Below are 20,311 nucleotides of genomic sequence, written 5' to 3' on the forward strand. Positions count from 1 at the left end.
CTTGACTTTTGTTGCCCTAATACTTCTGTATCATGCTGTGCCTTTGGTTATCTAATTAGGACACTAACTAAGAATCTGAATGCATCAGCAAAATTTCAAATATGGAAATTTTGCTTGAAGGAGGAAATCCACTGCAGAGGCATACAGTCCATTAAGAAAGTAGTAGCTTGAACCTCATTACTTTCTTAACCAGGTGCCATTTAGAGAAACCAAAGTATTGTGGCACCAACACTAATAAATATTCACTTCGCAATTTTAAAAACTAATGTGTAACTACCAAAATCACAAAATAACAATGTGCCAATCTTTATATACTCAACCCACCCAAAAATCTTCAGAACAGTCTTAGCAATTATCAAACTAACATCATGTAGTAACTCCTGTTAATTCCTTTGTGTGAATCAATGTCAAGTCAGTACATAGTAAACTTCTAGATGAAAGTATGCACCTGAAAACTGCCATGCTGGCATCTATGCGGTTAAAGCTTGTAAATCACAGACATTTGATTAATACCTCCAAAAAGTTGATAACTACCTCTTGTACAGTTCACATTTGTGACTTTCTTATGAATTTTTAATTGAGAAATAATTATGATCATAAACTCTGACGAATAAGTAATTAAATGGACACTGTTATGAATAAATTTCATGAACATACAATTGGCTTTATGTGAAAGTGACCTGTTGGAAAATGTTAGGTATGAACTTGTTTCAGAACTATCACTGAGTTGCTGTATTATTTTTGATGTCAATAAGTAGGGTTCCTTTCTTGGTTCAGTCAGTGATAAACTATGAACTGATAGTTACCTGAATGACTACACAAAGAATTGGTTGTTGCTCAGATTTATTCATAATAAAAATAAACCTGACAATGAATGAAAGTAAGCCTGTGGTATAGTGTCCATTATTACAGAATTATTCAAATAACCTTACTCTGAAACAAAAGAATTTATTTGAGGCAGCAAGTGGTGGCACCTTACAATATTATTCCATATGCTGCAAGAGACTGAAAGTGGTTAAGTATGCCATCCTGGCACCTTCTGAGGTACAAAAGTTCATGACAACTCAAAGAGTGAAACAGGCTGAATTGAGTTTCTCTGCAAGTGTTTGTCTGTGACTTTTATGGGGCTACAAACTAAATTTCCAAACACATCCTATAAGCCAACTATAGCACCTCCTTATTAATTTCATATTCACCTTTTCACAGATTTTGATTATTGGACACAGTGCAACACAAAATGGATACTGACATATATTTTGGTATTTAGCAGGAATGGAAACACAAAAGGAGAGGGTGTAGTAAATTATCTCTGACAAAATTATTTATCTGCCTCAATGGCTATTTAACAGCCTTGGAATTGAGTCCAATATGCCAAATTATAGCAAAGAATCCAATCAAAAGATGAACAATTTCTTGACATGTATATTAGTTTTAACAGAAAGATGAAATTCATATGCTATCAAATACAAATGTATCAGGGTACTGGTGTGATCCCCTTGAAGACTGACTGGTGTCTCTTTGACACCAGTCCTTGTGTTCAGCCATATATAATTAAGCTTGAGAGATATGGAATTTTAGTAATAGTACCCTTAAACAGTAGTTTTTGTTACAGTTAATGATAGATGGAAGTTTAAATTGTAATAGGTAATTTATATAATTTTTGTTTTTTATTTCAAACCAGTGTTCCCATTTCCAATCATTTTATATGGGTGTTAAATATCAATACCCCCTCTCATATTTAAGAAGTCAAGTGGGTGCATTTCTAATACATTATTTACATCTTGTCCTATTAGATAGTATCTTTATTAGTAATATACAAGATAAAAAGCTATCTGAAAATGCAAATTTTGCAAACAGCTTAAAATACAGCATAGATCCATCCTAATCAAGGATATGGCCCTCATACACTATTAATTTCTGGTTGATTACATGATAATCCAAAATATTTGTAATAATAAATGTTTATTACTGTCATTTTCAATTTTAGAAATGGAAATGCCATCTATTGACTTCTGAAGATCCTCACTAATAAGTGCTGACGACTTTTCTAATGTTGCTTCAGTATGGATGTATCATGAGCTTTTAATATTATTTTGGATGAATAATTTCATATGGCAGTAATATATTCTAATACACTTATAAGATTTGTGTTACTTGTTTAGCACAAATTTAATTGCATAATTTTGTTTTAGTTTGAAAATATGACGAAGAGTTGACTATAAAAAATTTAATGTATTACAAAATTGTTGAGGCTTTCTGTGTTGGGATCTTCAGCTGATATTTGTTTCTTGATTTTTCTGATGTTCTGCCAGTAAGAGTGGCTGGCATTTTCAAAGCTTCACCCTCCACTGCTAGTGATAGACTGCATTCGAGTTCACAGCTGCAGATTATATGTACCTGGCATGTCAACATCCAAGAGTTTTTCCATGATCATTTCTGGCACAGTTCTCCCCTTGGTACTGCCAATGGTCGTTCGCTGCAGCTTGGAAATCTATGGTATGTTCACCTGGAGGTTTCCTTCTTTTTTGTTGAAGCTATTGTCCTGTTTGTGTATTTCTGTAGCTTTTCTGAAAAAGTTGTGATGAAGCAAGCTGGGATCTCTTTACTTCCTCTCTTGACTGCCATCTACCTCCTTAAATTCATTTTATTTTCATTTTTGTCTAATTACCACTAAAATGCATGAGTATAATCTGCATTTCCATAAAAGAGAAAGGTTGGCTCTCAGTCTTAAGAAACATAGCACTGGGGCTAACTTTGTGCTAAGTTTTGTGTATGTAATTAACTTCCTAATTAATTTTGACCATTCCTAGTTAATGTCTTTTGCTAAAATCATTATAGGGTGAAAGCAATAATTGTTTCATGACTGAGATTCTATTGTTGGCTTATAAACAAATATAAATTCTGTACTAATTATAATTTTTTTTTTATTTTTATTTTTTTTTTATATATTCAAAAACACATTAGCAAAGTGTGCAGAAGTCAGTTTTGACCTTCCAGCCCCCATTTTTCAGCCAGTATAACAATTCAGTACGTCAACACTGAGGGCTGTCAATGAAGAAATAAAGCAGTCAAACGTCACTAAGTGGGCGTGATAGCTTTTCTCTCCAATCTGCAATTTTACTTTCTCTTTTCCAACCTGCATTGTGACTAATAGGGCCTACCATCTTATTACTTTATGCACACCATATTGCCCCACACAGACCTCTTAGCCAGTACCCATGGCCACAACCACTCAGCAAAATTGTGATATGCAGCTGTGGCTACGGACACTGTTGCCCACGCAGCACCACGTGGAGGTGAGCTGCATGGAGCTATTTTGCTTGCACTTTGGTGCTATCTTTTCTTTACTTACAGCAATTACATTTATTTCTTAAAGAAAAATATGAGAATATGGAAAAAGGAAATCATAAATTTATGGTATACTTTAAGAAGAGAACAAAAGAAGGCAAGAAAGAGTAGATATAGATATCAATTCACCTACACCACCTGGGGAAGGGGACTTAGTATTGAACTTCAAGCCCAGCATCCACATTTAATGTATTAACCAAATGAACCTTCCTCTTCAGGAAAACTCAATTTGTTCAGTCAATGCAAATCTAATCTGTGTTGGCATTTTTTGTTAGAGTGCGGTGTGAGTTGAAGTTTGTTAGGTTGCATACAACAACTTTTACTATTATATTTAGTGAACAAATTCTGTATAGCTGTGGAACAGTATACTGCCTCAATGTAATCTAATTAACTTATATATTGTTCCTACATAGCTCTAGGAGAAAGAACACGCCATCACTAACCAATTATTTATCTTGTAAAAACATTTCTGTAGAATGAAACTAGACTTTTTTGAGTACTGAACCCATTTATTTTGTATAATATGCATGCTTTGTTTCTGTTATGTCTATCCTGTTTGATTTTGCTTGCTTACTTTATATTAAATTTACACTACATTGATATTATTATGTTTACAAGGATGTTTACATTTATGTAACTGCTTAACAATGTTGGGTGGTGGTGGTGGTTAGTGTTTAACGTCCCGTCGACAACGAGGTCATTAGAGACGGAGCGCAAGCTCGGGTTAGGGAAGGATTGGGAAGGAAATCGGCCGTGCCCTTTCAAAGGAACCATCCCAGCATTTGCCTGAAACGATTTAGGGAAATCACAGAAAACCTAAATCAGGATGGCCGGAGACGGGATTGAACCGTCGTCCTCCCGAATGCGAGTCCAGTGTGCTAACCACTGCACCACCTCGCTCGGTTTTATGTTATGAATATTTTGTGTGTTTATGTTATGTCAGTGTTGCCACGTCATTCGTTTCATGATCAGTACGGGAGCTACCTGAGCTATTTATATTGGCCTGTCTTCATCTTCTGTGCCTCCTCTGTGTTGATGAATTTTATTCTATGGTAAGACTCACACAGTGTGTACTCTGCCACAGCTGGTTTCTCCACCTGCCCTAACCTACAGTGCTGCTTGTGCTCAGTGACCTAGGTCCTGTTTGATTGTCCAGTCATTCCAACACAGACTTTTCGCATGTACATGGTATGCGGTATATTCCCAAGATTGCAAGTGGGTGTGTTCCCTCCTTTGCCAATCTGAGACATCCTTTGATTTTCTTTGTTGGTTTATAAATAGTCTTTATGCCATGTTTGCACAATATATGGGCAATTCTGTCCATCACCTGGAATGTATAGCAGAAGCACCATACCCAGCATTTCTTCTTCCTATGTGCCACTACACCAAGTGTTTGGCTCGGTCACACTTTTACATAACTGGTGGAGTATCCATTGCTCTCAGAACACTTTCTAGGTGTTGCATCTCGCATCTGAGGTGCTGTGGCTTGCATATTCATCTTGCTCTCATTCTGAGCATATTTATCATGTCTCTTTTGTGACTCAGGTGGTGGTTTGACATTCCATGCACGTACTGGAAATGGAGGGTTAAGCTTTGACAATGCCAGCCATTTGTGCTGGCAAAACATCAGAAAAATCATCAAAGAAACATCGGCCAAAGAACCTGAGACAGAGGCTAACAAGCTGGCTGTCATCTAATGTATTGTGAAGTTTTCTAAAATTAATGTCCTCACACTGGTTATATCTTCACTTACACTATATTAATGTACTAACCTGAATAGTAAAAGACCAAAGCCATCATGATGCAGTTTTAATCCAGGTGATAACACAATTTGTAGCTCAGGTAAAGGATATCTTGTACGAAGAAATGTCTCAATTTTCTCCAAAGTTTGAAGAATTTGGTTCTCTGCTTCTTTCATGTCTTCTACCAAATGCGCTGGTACATATGAGCGCAATGTCACAGAGCCTGTTGGAAAATGGCAACAAAAATTTAACAAAAATGAAACATTATTTTAAGGAAGCAATGATTTAAAGTTTTAAATATTTTTGAAAATTATGATTTTGCACATCTGTTACTTTAATAAAACTATGCATTCCAACCAAACAACAGACCATCCACAGGTATAAAAAATGGCATTCATTAGAACACAAGCATCCAGTCAATATCAATATCTACATTATACATTAATAGATCAAACTTACAGAATGCAGGAAAGCTCCCTATTTCTATTAGAGATAACATGTTAAAGTAGCAAAGTACATGGCCAGACAGAAGCCAAATTTGCTCTTATCCGAGCACATACAAGTACCATGTTTTCACAGAACTGAATCTTTGGAAACATCAGTTAGTTAAGAGGCTGTCCCTCACCAATCCTAATGACCTCTCATGTAACCTGTAATTACTCCATTCCTTCGCATACCAGAGCACCACACCTGTCATAATTTGAACATAATTCTGATCTGTTAGGATGATGTCCGCTCCACCTGTAGTATGAGGTAATAGATCAGATTCAATGCTGTGAAAGTTGTTACCCATTTGTAACCTGTATGATAACTTGCTCCATTCACTGTTGTTCGTATTCTAGCAAAAGAGGACTTCATGGTAAGCTTTATAAGAGCTTTTCACTATTAACATTGCTGTAATATGCCTTGATCATTTTGTGGTTCATTGATGAAATGTCTACTGCTGTGTACCTACTGCTGATTGTGGGTACCTCCATGTGGGTGTGATAACTGCCATGTTTAGCAGTGTGTTTTTGTGACTCAAGAGTTATGCAAATACACAAAGACTTGCATCACACAGTTGTGCTAAATTACTTCCGTATCATTTTCCCTTGGAAATTGGTGGCTCAATGAATCAGTCTGCTTATAAGAGTGGTAAGGATGGATAGTCAGAACTGCAGATCTTTTGTATTTCCTGAAATGTTCGCAAAAGTATTTAAAAACCATTATTCTGTCCTTGGTTGCTGTAAATGAAATGAAAATTGGTTGAATGATCGCTTGTGGCTCAAACAATTGTTTGAAAGTGTTCACAGTAGCATATAAGTTGTGAAATTTTAGATCCATTGTATTTTCAAAACCCAAGTCAGATAATGTCTGTAACTTTCTCAGAAACAGTACTTGACAAACATTTGTCAGAACAAGAGAGTAATTTCATTGCAAAAGGTAGTCTGAAGCAAACAGGTAGTTTTATGTCGTTTATGCATAACATTCTTTTCAGCAGCTACTTTACTTATTCCTTTCAAATGCCTGGGCACTTTTGAAACATATGATTTCAATTTCAAACATGCAATGTTGTTGGAATGAGATTTTCACTCTGCAGTGGAGTGTGCATTGATATGAAACTTCCTGGCAGATTAAAACTGCGTGCCGGACTCAGACTCGAACTTGGGACCTTTGCTTTCGCTCTACCATCTGAGCTACCCAAGCACGACTCATGCCCCATCCTCACAGTACCTCGTCTCCTACTTTCCAAACTTTACAGAAGCTCTCCTGCAAACCTTGCAGAACTAGCACTCCTGAAAGAAAGGACTCTGCTGCAAAGTGAAAAACTCATTCTGGAAACATCCCCCAGGCTGTGGCTAAGCCATGTCTCCACAATATCCTTATTTCAGGAGTGCTAGTTCTGCAAGGTTCGCAGGAGAGCTTCTGTATAGTTTGGAAAGCAGGAGACAAGGTACTGGCAGAAGTAAAGCTGTGAGGACGGGTTGTGAGTCGTGCTTGTGTAGCTCAGGTGGTAGAGCACTTGCCCACAAAAGGCAAAGGTCCCGAGTTTGAGTCTCGGTCCGGCACACAGTTTTAATCTGCCAGGAAGTTTCATGCACTGTTGTTGTTTTTCAGAGCCAAAGGAGCATGCTGGACACTCACAACAATTGTAAATACCATATTGTGAATCTGCCATATTTCAAATTCTGGGCCATCTGTGCAACAAGTAAAAGAAACTTTTGTGAATAATAATGATGCCAAATGATAACTCAAAGAGATGCTTCATGAAGATACATAAAGTGCTGACCAATAAAACTGTGACACCATGATGACAGTCTTAAAATCAACATAAAACTGGCTTGAAGTGTAATACATGCTTGGATATACAGTATCTGATTAAAAGTATTCAAACACCTCTATGTGATGCAGAATTGACACTAAATGTCACAATATGTAGAGCCACCACTATAAAAGGGGGCAGGGGGTATTTTGTTGTCATTTGACAAGCAGCAACAGCAGAATGGGTCAGTCAGAAGATCTCAGTGACTTTGAACATGGACTAGTTATTGGATTTCACATTGGTAACAAATCCATCATGTCAACCCTTCTAAAATTTCCCAAGTCAGCTACCGATGGAAGTGGAAACACAAAGGAATAGCCAAAGTTAATCCAAGACCAGGCAAACCTTGTGTACTGATAAACAGGGAGCATTGTGTAGGGTGGTTGTAAAAAATCACATGAAATCAGTGGAAGGAATCACTCGTGAGCTCCAATGTGAATATCAGCAGTCCAGCTAGCACAATGAATGTGCCTAATCAGGCAGCTCTTAAATGACACAATTGTGCACAGAGTGACAGCACTGGACAGTGGATGACTGGAAATGAGTGATTTGGAGTGATGAATCGCACTATACCATGTGGCAATCTTATGGAAGAATGTGGGTTTTGTGATCACCTGGAGAATGGTGTCTGCCATCACGTGTTGTGCCAACAGTGTAGGACGGGAAAGGTCATGCTGTGGAACAGGGTTTTTTCAGGGTTGAGTGTTATCCCATTATTAAACAATGCTAAATGCAGAATGACATGAACAAATCTTACAGTACTGTGTAGTGTGTACAGTAGGGGAAAATTTCGGAGATGACGGTTGTTGGTATCAGCAAGACAATGCACCCTGTCATGAACCAGCATCTGTGAGGCAATGCTCTTTAGACAACAACATCCCTGAAAGGGTTGGCCTGCACAGCACCTTGGCCTGAATCCAATGGAACATCTTGTGGATAATTTAGAACATTTACTTCACCCCAGAACCAAGCATCCAACGTAATACATTGTTACCATTACTCACTGTTTTGTTTATTTCTTGTTTCCATTATACACTGTTACTATTATTCATTGTTTCCGATTATTTGTTGTTGCTCGTATCTGTTGCTTCCATTATTCCTTGTGTGATACTGAATAATGTCAGCAGGAATTCACTGAAAGTGATAAGTGGAAAAGTCCGTGTCATTCTCTTGGCCAGGGGATTGCCATACAAGGGCAGTCAAGAGAAAAGGTTTGCGTCAGGTGGCCTTCCTTGGGATGTGTGGGTCATATGTCAACAGCTGAATAAAATTAGGAAATTATGACATTATTGTTAATCGTATACAGTACATTACGACTGTGATTTTGCTTGATAATGCCTCATCTCAATTGCCTACTGCCAGCCTAGTCCCTGGCAGTCTGCAACGTGCTAGCCTGAGCCAAAGCGTTGGCACAGCTTCGCTGCAGAATCCATCACTGAGCGAGTGTCACTGCGCATGCGTGAGCTCCATCCACGTGTCGGACAGACCGTAGCTAGGACATAGTTTCTTTTGTCAACAAGTTGGCGCATTGCTGGCTGGCTGTCTGCTGATGCGTTGCTTACGTCTTGTGTTTCTTGCATACGCGAAGGCTGCAGTAGTTTTGAAATGGATAGTGAAAGTATTGTGCAAAAACTATTACACGGCCCTTTTTCATTACTATCTTCCACAGAGAAGAAAGAAATTATTGATAATGGCACATCATGTCCTAAGTCAACACTATTGATGTGTAAAGGCAAAACATCATCACACTGGAAAGGGATTTATGAGGTATTTTTGTACGAAGTTGTATGAATTATTTGACTGGCTTTTGGCTATGATGTGATGAGCAAATTTTATTGTTGGACCTGCCTGTTATTCGTTACAAATAAATCTATTTGGAATAAGCAAGTGTATTGTGACTTAAATCATCTCAATACTGCAGTGAAGAAACATGGTGAACCTGAAGTTCACCCTGTGGCAGCTTGTAGGTATACATTCTTTGTGTTCTCAAATTTTTAAATTCAGATAAATATGAGAGTGCGAAATTAACAGCAGCTGCTGTATAACAGTTATGCTTATCCAGATATTTATAGAACTTGTGCAGCTGTCAATAATAATAATAATAATATAATAACAGTAATAATAATAGAAACATGCATAACTTATCTGAAAAAAGGAATAATTGTTTTCGTGGAATTTCGTTATTTTGTACATAATTAAGTACAGTTTATGGCAAGAACGAAATAATGTGTAAGCTTTCAGTACTCTTCGTTTCGAATTTTTGGAGTTTTAGTGCTTTTTTTTCGGACCAATGTACAAGATCCCTATTAGGCCTACATCTATTACCGGTAGTTAACGAATTAACTTCCAGGCTGAAACTCAGCCATTCTAATTGCATTGCACTCACACAACAACTTATTATACACTTCTTTTTTAAATGTTCGCTTGTAGTCACGCTTATTTGATTACGTCACTTTGTCAGACAACGGATCTAGTCTCCCACAAAACAGGTTTATATGTGAATATACCTAAAACATAAACAGATGTCCGATATAATTTTACTATATAGTGAGTGAATTGGCATATCTGTGCAGGGCGCTACTGCCTAACAAAGCGAACGTGGGTAAGGCAGCTGCAATGTGCTTGCACTTTGTGGAGCTGACGTCAACTAGCAGTTGAGTGCTAAGGGCTAGCAGTGCATGCTGTAAACTGTACACACTGCTTATCAAATACTTATGTATTTGGCCTGTAACGCAATTACATCACGCCAGTTACGCATGTACAGATGCTCCTCAAAATGTCCACAAGCGAAGGTGTGCTCGCGATTCTGATGCCAGGTTTCACTGAGCCTAGAGGAGCAATTTAGCACAGCGCAGTAGATTTAGTCCCATGTGTTTCAGATTACCGCACAGTGGCGGATCCAGGATTTGGTTTTGGGAGGGGCTTGACCCAGTTGAGCGTAGGCTTTCTGAAGGTAAACATTAATATTCTAAAAAGCGCACATAATTTTACTTTGCCCATTTAACGCATAGCGAGTCTCCTCGAATAACGCTTTCCAAATTCTCCAATGACTTCGACAGGCTGTAGGCAGGCTTGACCCAACCGCCAGATATATCTCCGTGAATTTTCCACAAAATACCGCCTTATTATATGTTTTATATCTGCACTACATTTTGTTCTGCGTATTTTAAGTTTTCTGGTAATATTACTGTCTGTGAATTTACTCTTGCACAAATCAGTTAAGTGATGACATGACATGATCACACAATGGGCGGAAACAAATAATGCAAGGGAATCGACAGATTGATTCACTTCTGAATACTCTTTCACGGTTTTGAAACTTATTTTCGTTTCTTGATAATGGTGCTGCCGCTGTCCTGTGTTTTTTTTTACGTCACTATGGCTTATTATTGCGCAGAACACGCTAACAAAATACGGCAAAATTTGCAAAATGCTCTTGTGTCATCGCATTGAATTCTTTTTAGCCAGCCTGCAAATTTACTATCGCGTAGCGATTCTGCACGAAATTTCTGGGTATACTGTACCTGCACCAAAACAACAGCAGCTGATTTAAGAAACACCACATTATCATCGGCGCTACAGATATGCACTGTGCATGTAATTGCACATTTATTAATACTAGAGCGCAGGCCGGCCGTGGTGGCCGAGCGGTTCTAGGCGCTTCAGTCTGGAACCGCGGTCGCAGGTTCGAATCCTGCCTCGGGTATGGATGTGTCTGATGTCCTTAGGTTAGTAAGGTTTAAGTAGTTCATAGTTCTAGGGGACTGATGACCTCAGCTGTTAAGTCCCATATTGCTCAGAGCCATTTGAACCATTTTTGAACTAGAGCGCATAACAAAACGGGTGCATAACAGTACGGCCACAAAACAACACGGAAACGAAGACAAAATACCATCCATTACAAATGTTTAGGTGATATAAATTTAACACCTATTAGACTTTAGCAAATTAAATAGTGCTGTTTGCTGTATGTAGAACGGATCAAGCGATTTTTAAAAAATAATTTTAACATATACCAACCCAATTTTTTTAAAGTCCACCATAATTCACACCAGAATGTAGATGCCAAATCTGCGCACTAAACAGGTACTCAAAACCACCAAATTTAGTGATAAAAATCTATAACTTCGCAATACTGATCCAGAGTCCAGTCCAGAGCCACCCACACCACACCGACGGAAAGATCTACGAACTCAACTTAATAAAAAGTCACAAACTCGATTCATCGTGTTTGTATGAATTTCATTAAGTACATACAAAATAATCAGAAAGATGTAACTTCTGAACGTTGAGTCGACAATGATAAGTCACCGACATTGTTTCCAGGTAATACTGGTCCATTTTCTCTCGATTCTACCTCTTCTTTCTTCCTTTTCAGTAAAAAAAACAATGAGGATCTCCTTGTCTACGTTTGGATGTCATTTTTTTAAAAAAAATCTGACAAATACAAACAAAAGCACGCCTTGATTACAATCAAAACCCACTTGAACAGCACATTCTATTGTCTGTGATTCGACAGACCATACGACAATGCCCTATGTGTACAGTAGCGCGGCGCGTGCACTCGCAAACCACACATTCGTGTCGGGTGGGCGGGTGACGGTGGCGTGTGTGTGTGTGTGTGTGTGTGTGTGTGTGTGTGTGTGTGCAGCTGCGTTCCGAACGGGTGGCGCGATTTAAAAAAATAGTCACATAAACACCTTCTTAGACAAATGTAAAGTTTGAAAACATACTACACCCCCTTTAAATGGATTACGTAACAAGTGATGAAAATTGTTCTGTAGGTTTTATAGTACTAAGACAGTAGGATAGTATCAAATTTAATTTGAGATTTGTGGGTGGACCCAGATATTTTGGGAGATGGGGGGGGGGTGCAGGGAGGGGCTTGAGCCTCTTAGCACCCCCCCCCCCCCCCTTAATCCGCCGCTGTTACTGCATCTACATTATGTTTAACAGCACCAAAAATGTAAAAACAGAACTGCACAATGAGAAAGTAAGAAAGAACAGGGAAATATTGAACAGATTAATTAATGCTGTCTGCTATTTAGCGAAATAGGACCTATTCTTTTGAGGCCACGAGGAGAATTTGGAAGGTTCGAACAGAGCAAATTACATAGAATTTCTTCTTGCAAATGTTGAGTTTGATCCTCCATAAAAAGAACATTTAATAACGTCTACAGTTTTATGTGGCACATCGGCAAGCATTCAAACTGATTTAATAAATGCAGTAGCTGAAGTTTTGAGAGATGAAATCTGTAATGAAATTAAGAATATGGATTTTGTGCCTATTCTGCTTGGTAAAACATCACATACAAGCGATAAATCACAGTTGTCAACTGTATCCTCTTACTTTTCAATATCACAGAAAAAAAGTAGTGGGACGATTCCTTGAGTTTCACAATGTGAGTACTGAAAGAAATGCAACAGCTCTTTTTAATTATGTCAATGAAATAATGGATCAATATAGCTGTGAGGCTAAATTAATTGCCCAAACCCATGAAGTCGCTGCCATCATGAGTGGCCACCTCAATGGACTCCAAAGTAAAACTCTGGAAGAATATCCTATAAGACTCTGTTTACACACTGCTACGCTCATGTAATGAACTTGGTGTGTCAACAATCATTATAACGTAATAAGGACGTCAAAGTATTTCTTTCGGTCTTAAATCGCCACCTAATTGTTTTGTCGTTATTCTAAAAGTTTACATGGGCTTTCAGCATTCATGTCCTGAAAACTAAAATCATTGTCTAATACCCAATGGATTTTTACCTCTACACTTATCCATATAGTCCTTGAGTACAAAGCAGCTTTGATAAAGTCTTTTGAATATTTTTATGAAACTTCGACCATATTATTACAATGACCGAAAATGGATTTTGTAGCTTTCTGAAGGATTTCCAGACCATATTTCGTGTAAGGTTTTATATGATTTTCTTGCCCATTCAGATGGTTTGTTTAGATTACTTCAATACCAAAACACTGACATCAGTAGTGGCACAACCTTCATACGACGCCACTCTGCATTTTTGCCAAATTTATTCAAGATGGCGGCGATGACGGCATGTAGACTTGGCAACATCGCATGAGATCATCCAAGATGTCGGATTTTGGCGGGAAAATGGGTCAATTGTGCTACGTCCACTAACCTAACCTTCCAGAAAAATGGCGGCAAATTTGCATTCCAACAGGAGAATGCATGCAATACCTTGCCCCCAGCTGCCAAACTGACCAAAAGTCTCTGCTCGGCCTCCCCCAAACATGACCTTGTGACAGTCACATTCGCACCTAACATCCGAGAAATTCATATCACCTATGCGCCGAAGATTACGCTCCAAGGCAGGCCGCGCACATGTGCAGTCAGTGGGAGGGGGGGTCCAGAGCCCCCAGCCAAGTTCAGCTTCCGCGCGCTCATGACAGCCAACCAGAAAGGGCACTCTCCTGTGACACATGTGAAAGCTGCATTGTTCTTCTCATGTATACCGCCGGCATCTCAGGTCTGGACCTGCCTTCACGTCTATTGTCAGAATAGCCCATAGCTTGTGGACACACATGATTAATGCAGCCTCGAAAACAGTTACTACTCTCTTGCTCACTAAAAAAAACAGCTAAGTCAACCTCTTGGAAATTGTGTACTGTACCACAAATAGGTAAGGCTCTCTTTCTACATGTCTCACCTTCTGCGTGCATGGAAATTCACTACATAACATAACCTCTTTATCAACATAACGCCTCATCCCATCGCCCCCCTAACATTTCAGCCCTCATGCTCTCAACATATGCAGACGACCCCTCCTATATCCCACCACACAGTCAATCAAGAATTCTTATTTTCTCTTATCTAATTTAGCTGCTGAATTAGTGATCACTCCCGTATCGAAGTACTATCCAGCTTTTTCTTTTCTTTCTGACGCTTTCTGGTGTTATTTTACAGAGATCGCTAAATTGCACCCACAGTCCCCTCAATCTAGGCTCCCTCACGATACAACACACACAGTCATCATCTCTACTCATCACATAACATAAACAATAATAACTTTACAGTGCAATATATACAAACGCTACACACTGTAAACCACATTAACTTTACAATACATTATATACACATTTGACACAAAACAGTGCACTCATCCAGTGTATCTCTACAACATGCGAAAAAGAAAATCCTATTCCTACAGCGTCTATATACCACAGTACTCTCCAATCCTAGGAAAGCACCGTCGACCTGATCTTTCTCTCTACAGACCCGACACTCAGAGCTAATCTTCCCTCTTACATCAGCGGACCTAAGTCACCCTCAGAACTCCTTTTACAAATTCGGTATCCCCCCCCCCCTCCCCTCAGCACAAACGCCTTACTGTCTCTCCTTCCTTGTCTGTTCGTTTTTCTACAAACATCCTCAGACTCATAGACTGCAAGAACACATGTACTTTCTCCATAATATTACACCATTTTAGCTGTACTTCTCAATATAATGTACTAGGCTACATCCTACCGATTACTAGTTCATCATAATTCCCAAGATATAGACTTCAAATTAATTCTCTACAAACGCCAAACTTTATCTATGTGCAGCATGCTGTAAACCACTGACTAACTAGAAACAAACATACCAAAAATGATATTTCCACACTTCTCAGTCATGTAACATATTCGAGATCTTCGCTATAATTTACACGTCAACTAAGGTCTGTCCCGTGTCTAGAGAACAGACAAGCGTGTATCCAACACACCACAATCGATCTTCACTCAACTAAATAAAGGCAGCAAATGTGCAGAAGCAGTCATACTATTACTTCGCTATTCAGTCGTCTAGAGGACAGCAAAGTTAACTCTTACAGTTCGCTACACTCCAACAGGTCTTTGCATTTGGACAGCTGCTCCAGTTATTTATTATCATTTATTAACATTTATTATCATTTATGATCATTTACTATTATTTATTATCATTTATTATTTATTATTATTTATATCTTGCGCATGTGTTCGCCACGAGGTCCGGAGTGCTGCTGGGTTTGTACACATCGCCACCAGCAGAGGGCGTCATTCAAGATGTCAGATTTTGGTGGCGAGTTTGAATTTTGGTGGAAGATCATACAATTACCTAACAAAAATGGCTCCAAGTTCAACTGTGTTTAGCTCTTATCACAACCAGCAGAGCGCTCTGTCATCATGTCAGTTGATTACGCAATTACTGTTATTCAAGGTGGCTGCACCCAGTGCAAAACGAGTCACCTTTCCTGAACCTGCATGCTACTGTAAAATTCCAACTTGGCTTTAGTCACACCCTACACATCGTTCGGCTGATCCCATTTCCAGATCTTTGCCCATCTCATCTCGGCAATTAAGTTGGAGAAAGACATATCCATTACCTTCTGCAGCCTGTCTAGAAACAGAACGACCTCAGTTACTACAACAGGACCTTGTTTTGACCATTTGCCGGAAATGCGAGCAATGTTGTACGTCCCAAGCTAGATACAAGTACAACAGATCCTCAACACCCTATCATCTTTATTCTCTACCATCAAACAGCGAAAAAAATTACCAGCTATAAAAGCTCACCATATTTACAAGTCACAAAGGCACCAATGCGATCCACCTCCAGCTCGGACAAATGGAATTCACAATACTCTCCCCGAATAACTCAGAGTGCGTCCATCCAAGAATTCCTAACAGCTTACCAAGTCCGACACCTCAAACTGCAGCTGCCTATATGGATAAGATCATATTAAATATACAGACGCTGCAGAGACCACTTTAAAATTTGATCACCCATACTCTAAGCGAATGAGAAGCTACCTCTGACCCTTGTTCAAACAGTGTTTTCTAACTCGTTTTTGCACACTGCCGAAGATTTCGTCTTTCTGCCGCGACTTCGAAGTCAGTGCCCGATTCTAAACAGACATTACCACAGACTGATGCATGGCCTCTCACAGGAAACTATACCTTGCAACTCATAAATCATATTCTTACAGTCGATAGCATAACATTGAATGATTTTAAATAAAGGACAGCTACAACATAAGGAAACTAGAAGAGCCTGGTGGCGTTGTGGCGACTTTACAAACTACCCCAAGAAAGTGATTGACGGCCTTTACATTTAAACTCATATTTCGCTGTGACCGAATAGTTGATAACTCTGCATTCCATTTCTAGTGATTGTTCATTTTGCACAAAAGTACGGGATCACTGTTTTCGGTGTTAGCAACCCCAGAAGTTGCAGTCCATCAACTAAAATTTGTTCCCCAACTCAAACAAGCATTGTCACTCAATCATTGTGAGGATGCACAGATAGGATGGATAAGACACCACCGATCTACTGTAATATTATCCATCACAGCTGATACCGCGAAAATTTTTACAGTAAGTTCAACACTGGCCAATCATGTGACAGCATGTTTTCCTAATTTCAATATCATAGCTAAACCATACCTCTCTACTTTGCAAGTATCATTGCGAGCATTGATAGATGACTGCTCAGTACGTCCATTCACACTTAATTCTCAATTACACAAAAACGATCAAAGTATACCAGACAACGATATACATATTTCTAAGACCTCACGCATAGTTCTCGATCAATCTCTCTGAGTATGTCGGTCACAGAGCAATCTCGCCCTCCTACGTTAAAAGACCATCCTCACCTCGGCATTGACCAACCTACCCCCAACATCGCTACCCAATTAATCCTCAAACGAGCAGACGAATGCAGCTACACTCTACCTCTCTTGAGTGAATAGAGCTTTCCTAGTCCTAACCCCTCCTAGTGCACCACATTTCTTGACATGAAACCGAGTCTTGGAGCTTAGCACAACATATCGATCTATAGTAACAGATCTCAAAGTGCCTTAATTTAATAGCATACAGTTAAGAAGAACAAGAACTGATTGATATTTATACGCAATGTAGTTAGACACATTTTACATAAATCATACAATCTATCATGTGTAAAGTATTGTTCTAGAACTAAGATCGGAGCATCGAAGGTTCTGGTAAGAGAAAGAGTGAGAGAGAACATAAACACACGCACTCCTAAGACTAGAACATTCAGCACTTAAAAACGGACGATAATCTTAGATCGCCTACTTTTCCGTCCTGTCAGACATACATCCTTCTTCCCAGTTCCGCTATGCTGAGCTATCTTTCCCCAGTCGTAAAACTTTTACTTTGTATGATACGAGCGCAACATAGCCCTGCGGACACGTATAGTGCCCACTGATCACATCCGATCACGAGTCAGAAATTATACTATTACTCCATCAGGTCTATATAAAAATGATAGTTAGTAGCGGGTGGTACATCCTACAAGGAAACAGAGGCGCTTAACAGCAGCGTCCAACATGTGAAAATTACAAGTCATTCCGTCGCCAACTCTGTAAACAGCCCATCTGTCGGGTAAATGTGTACATAATGATTACAGCGCCGCACAAGCACCCACAGCTAACTTACTTATGACGCTGAAGTCTCGATTTTACACCAAGAATGTGACAGGGTGGGGACCATGTAAAACAAAGTGCGTTTAGAGGGATGTGTCAACTTTCATCACATATGAGATGAAAGTCTTCTAATGAACGACGGGTTCACCATTAACAATCGCAAGTAGACAGTGCTTTAAACCGTGTACGGAACTCGTAGCTGCATACGGCTAGAACGCAGGCTATATCACGTGACAAAAGCATCCAGATAGAACACTGGAAAAAAATTGACCTTCAGCAACTTGTCCTTCTTTAGAATAAATCAGTCAACGTTTAAATCGTACCTAGTTACAGCTCTATCTCAATCGATCATCCCGTACACTCTCTGTTATCCTTTAACACAGATGCGAGTTTAGACGTGAATGAATCTCTGTCCTCCTGGAAAGCAGGAAGTGGCGGCCGGGTGGATGAGGTTAGTACAAGTGCTGTTTCTTTAGGTGCAGTTTTCTTAGGTTGGTAGCGAAAGTGCAAGTGACCTTTCTTTACTGACAGAATTCAAACTCGGTGAGGGTTCCTAGGAAGAGATGGTGGTCTGGTCATTGAAAAGTAGTTGAAAGTAGGTAGTTTAACACCTTTGCATACGTATATGAAATTGTAAATTGAATTATTTAATATGATTAAAACTGAAATGGTATTAAGTACTTAGGTAATTGACAGGTTAAATGTGCGATGTGGGTGTTAGCATATTTACAGAAGACTATGTCCGTCACATTATGGAGGGGGCAGTCGAGGGTGTGTGACGTAAGCGGTGGGACATCCGTGAGGCGGTGGTGCGGCAGCGTGTCCAGAGAGCGAGAGCAGACCATCTTCAGTCAATTAACTTAGCGAGGGATCTCGTGGCAAGCAAACGTGCTGTTGTACAGTCATGGTGGGTTCCACTCTCGAGCTAACTTTGGCGCAAAAGTTTAGTACGGCGTTTCCGGATGCACAAAGACACGTGGTGGATGGCGAACGGTCGGCATTAGCTGGTTTGAACATGTCCAAGGAAACAACTTTCGTGCAAAAAGTGTGGCTGAGCGTTCTTTGCCCACCGCGTGCTGGGCCGAACGGCCTACCGCTGTGTGATTCCGCTCCCAGGCAAACAATTTTGATGGGAAATGTGTGGAGGCGACTAATACACATGGTGAACAGACAACAGACCATTGTGACGTCAACCTCGGCAAGTTCCAGTGTGTCCAGCGAAAACATGTTTACGACGTGGGAGTGATCGTTGATTCAGAGGCTGCGCAGGCTGGCCCCAGCGTGCCGCCGGTCCAGCACGTGAGCAGCCGCCTCATGTGACCGCTGACGGCAACGGCCCAACGCTGTCCGGCAGGGCCAGGGGGTTGTGACGATTTGAACTATTTCAGTTGGAGTGCGGACGTCATGGCGACTGCACTGGGTGTTACTGTGATATCAAAGATCTGTAATGATTGTGTTGGAGAACAAGTGATGACCGTACTGCTTGAAGTAAGACTTCAGTCCCTTTCCCCCTGCAAAATCAAAGGACTTGACTTAGGTTACTGTAAGTGAACTTTATTATTTGACGCGATTTTGATAGGTTAGCAGTGAAAAAAGATAAGTGAGCACGAATGTTCGTAGGATGTGGACCATTTCATACGTGTGATCGATTACTGTGTTGGGATTTGAACTTGTGATAGATTTTTGTTATGGATGTAACGCAAATGGCCTTCTCGCTGCAAAAATCAGACATCTTGAATAAATAATAATAAATGATAATAAATAATAAAAAATAGAAGCACAGTTTTTGAGACATTATTGTGTTGGAATTTGAACTTGGCGCAATTTTCTTGTGGAAGTAGACCAATAATAAAAATGATGAATGATAATGAGTAATAATAAAGACAAGTATGGTTATGCAGTGATTATCGTGTTGGAATTTGAATTTGGCATGAATTTTCTAGTGGAGGTAGGCTAATAATAATAATAAATTATAATGAATGATAATAAATGATAATGAATAATAATATAGACAAGTTCGATTTTGCGTGCATTATCCTGTTGGAATTCAAATTGCCGCCATTTTTCTGGAAGGTTAGGTTTGTGGACATAGCACAATTGACCTATTTTCCCGCCAAAATCTGCCATCTTGGATGATCTCATGCGATGTTGATAAGTTTACATGCCGCCATCTTGGATGACGTCATCGCCGTCATCTTGAATGAATTTGGCAAAAATGCAGTGTGGCGTCGTATGAAGGTTGTCCCACTACTGACATCTTGTATGCCAGTACAAAAATCACAGACTTTCAAAAGCAACTGCGAAAGAAAAGAGAATTTCGAAGCAGTGTGGTCTTCCATACTTGGTACTGTGGAAAAAGAAGACTTTGTTGAAATAAAAGGGAGAAATCTGCAATCAGTTACCAATTAGATTTGCACACTTAGAAAGATGGAGTATTTTAATTTGATAAATCCAACAAAAGTGGCTCTCTTCGAAAAAGAGAGAA

At 39.5% G+C, this 20,311-nt stretch overlaps 1 protein-coding gene and 1 non-coding gene across 2 annotated transcripts in view; both read right to left on the bottom strand.

Moving 5' to 3' along the window:
• Window positions 1-20,311, bottom strand: part of LOC126251941 (aminopeptidase Ey-like) — a 243,344-nt gene that overhangs the window by 146,506 nt on the left and 76,527 nt on the right. The window contains exon 7 of the mRNA XM_049952705.1: window positions 5,121-5,313. Coding sequence (XP_049808662.1) covers window positions 5,121-5,313 — 193 coding nt within the window. The remainder of the gene's footprint in view (window positions 1-5,120; window positions 5,314-20,311) is intronic.
• Trnaa-cgc (transfer RNA alanine (anticodon CGC)) lies at window positions 4,176-4,248 on the bottom strand. Its single transcript has one exon. It is a non-coding gene; the product is annotated as a tRNA-Ala (tRNA).

Source organism: Schistocerca nitens, chromosome 1, assembly GCF_023898315.1.
Source record: "Schistocerca nitens isolate TAMUIC-IGC-003100 chromosome 1, iqSchNite1.1, whole genome shotgun sequence".
NCBI lineage: Eukaryota > Metazoa > Arthropoda > Insecta > Orthoptera > Acrididae > Schistocerca > Schistocerca nitens.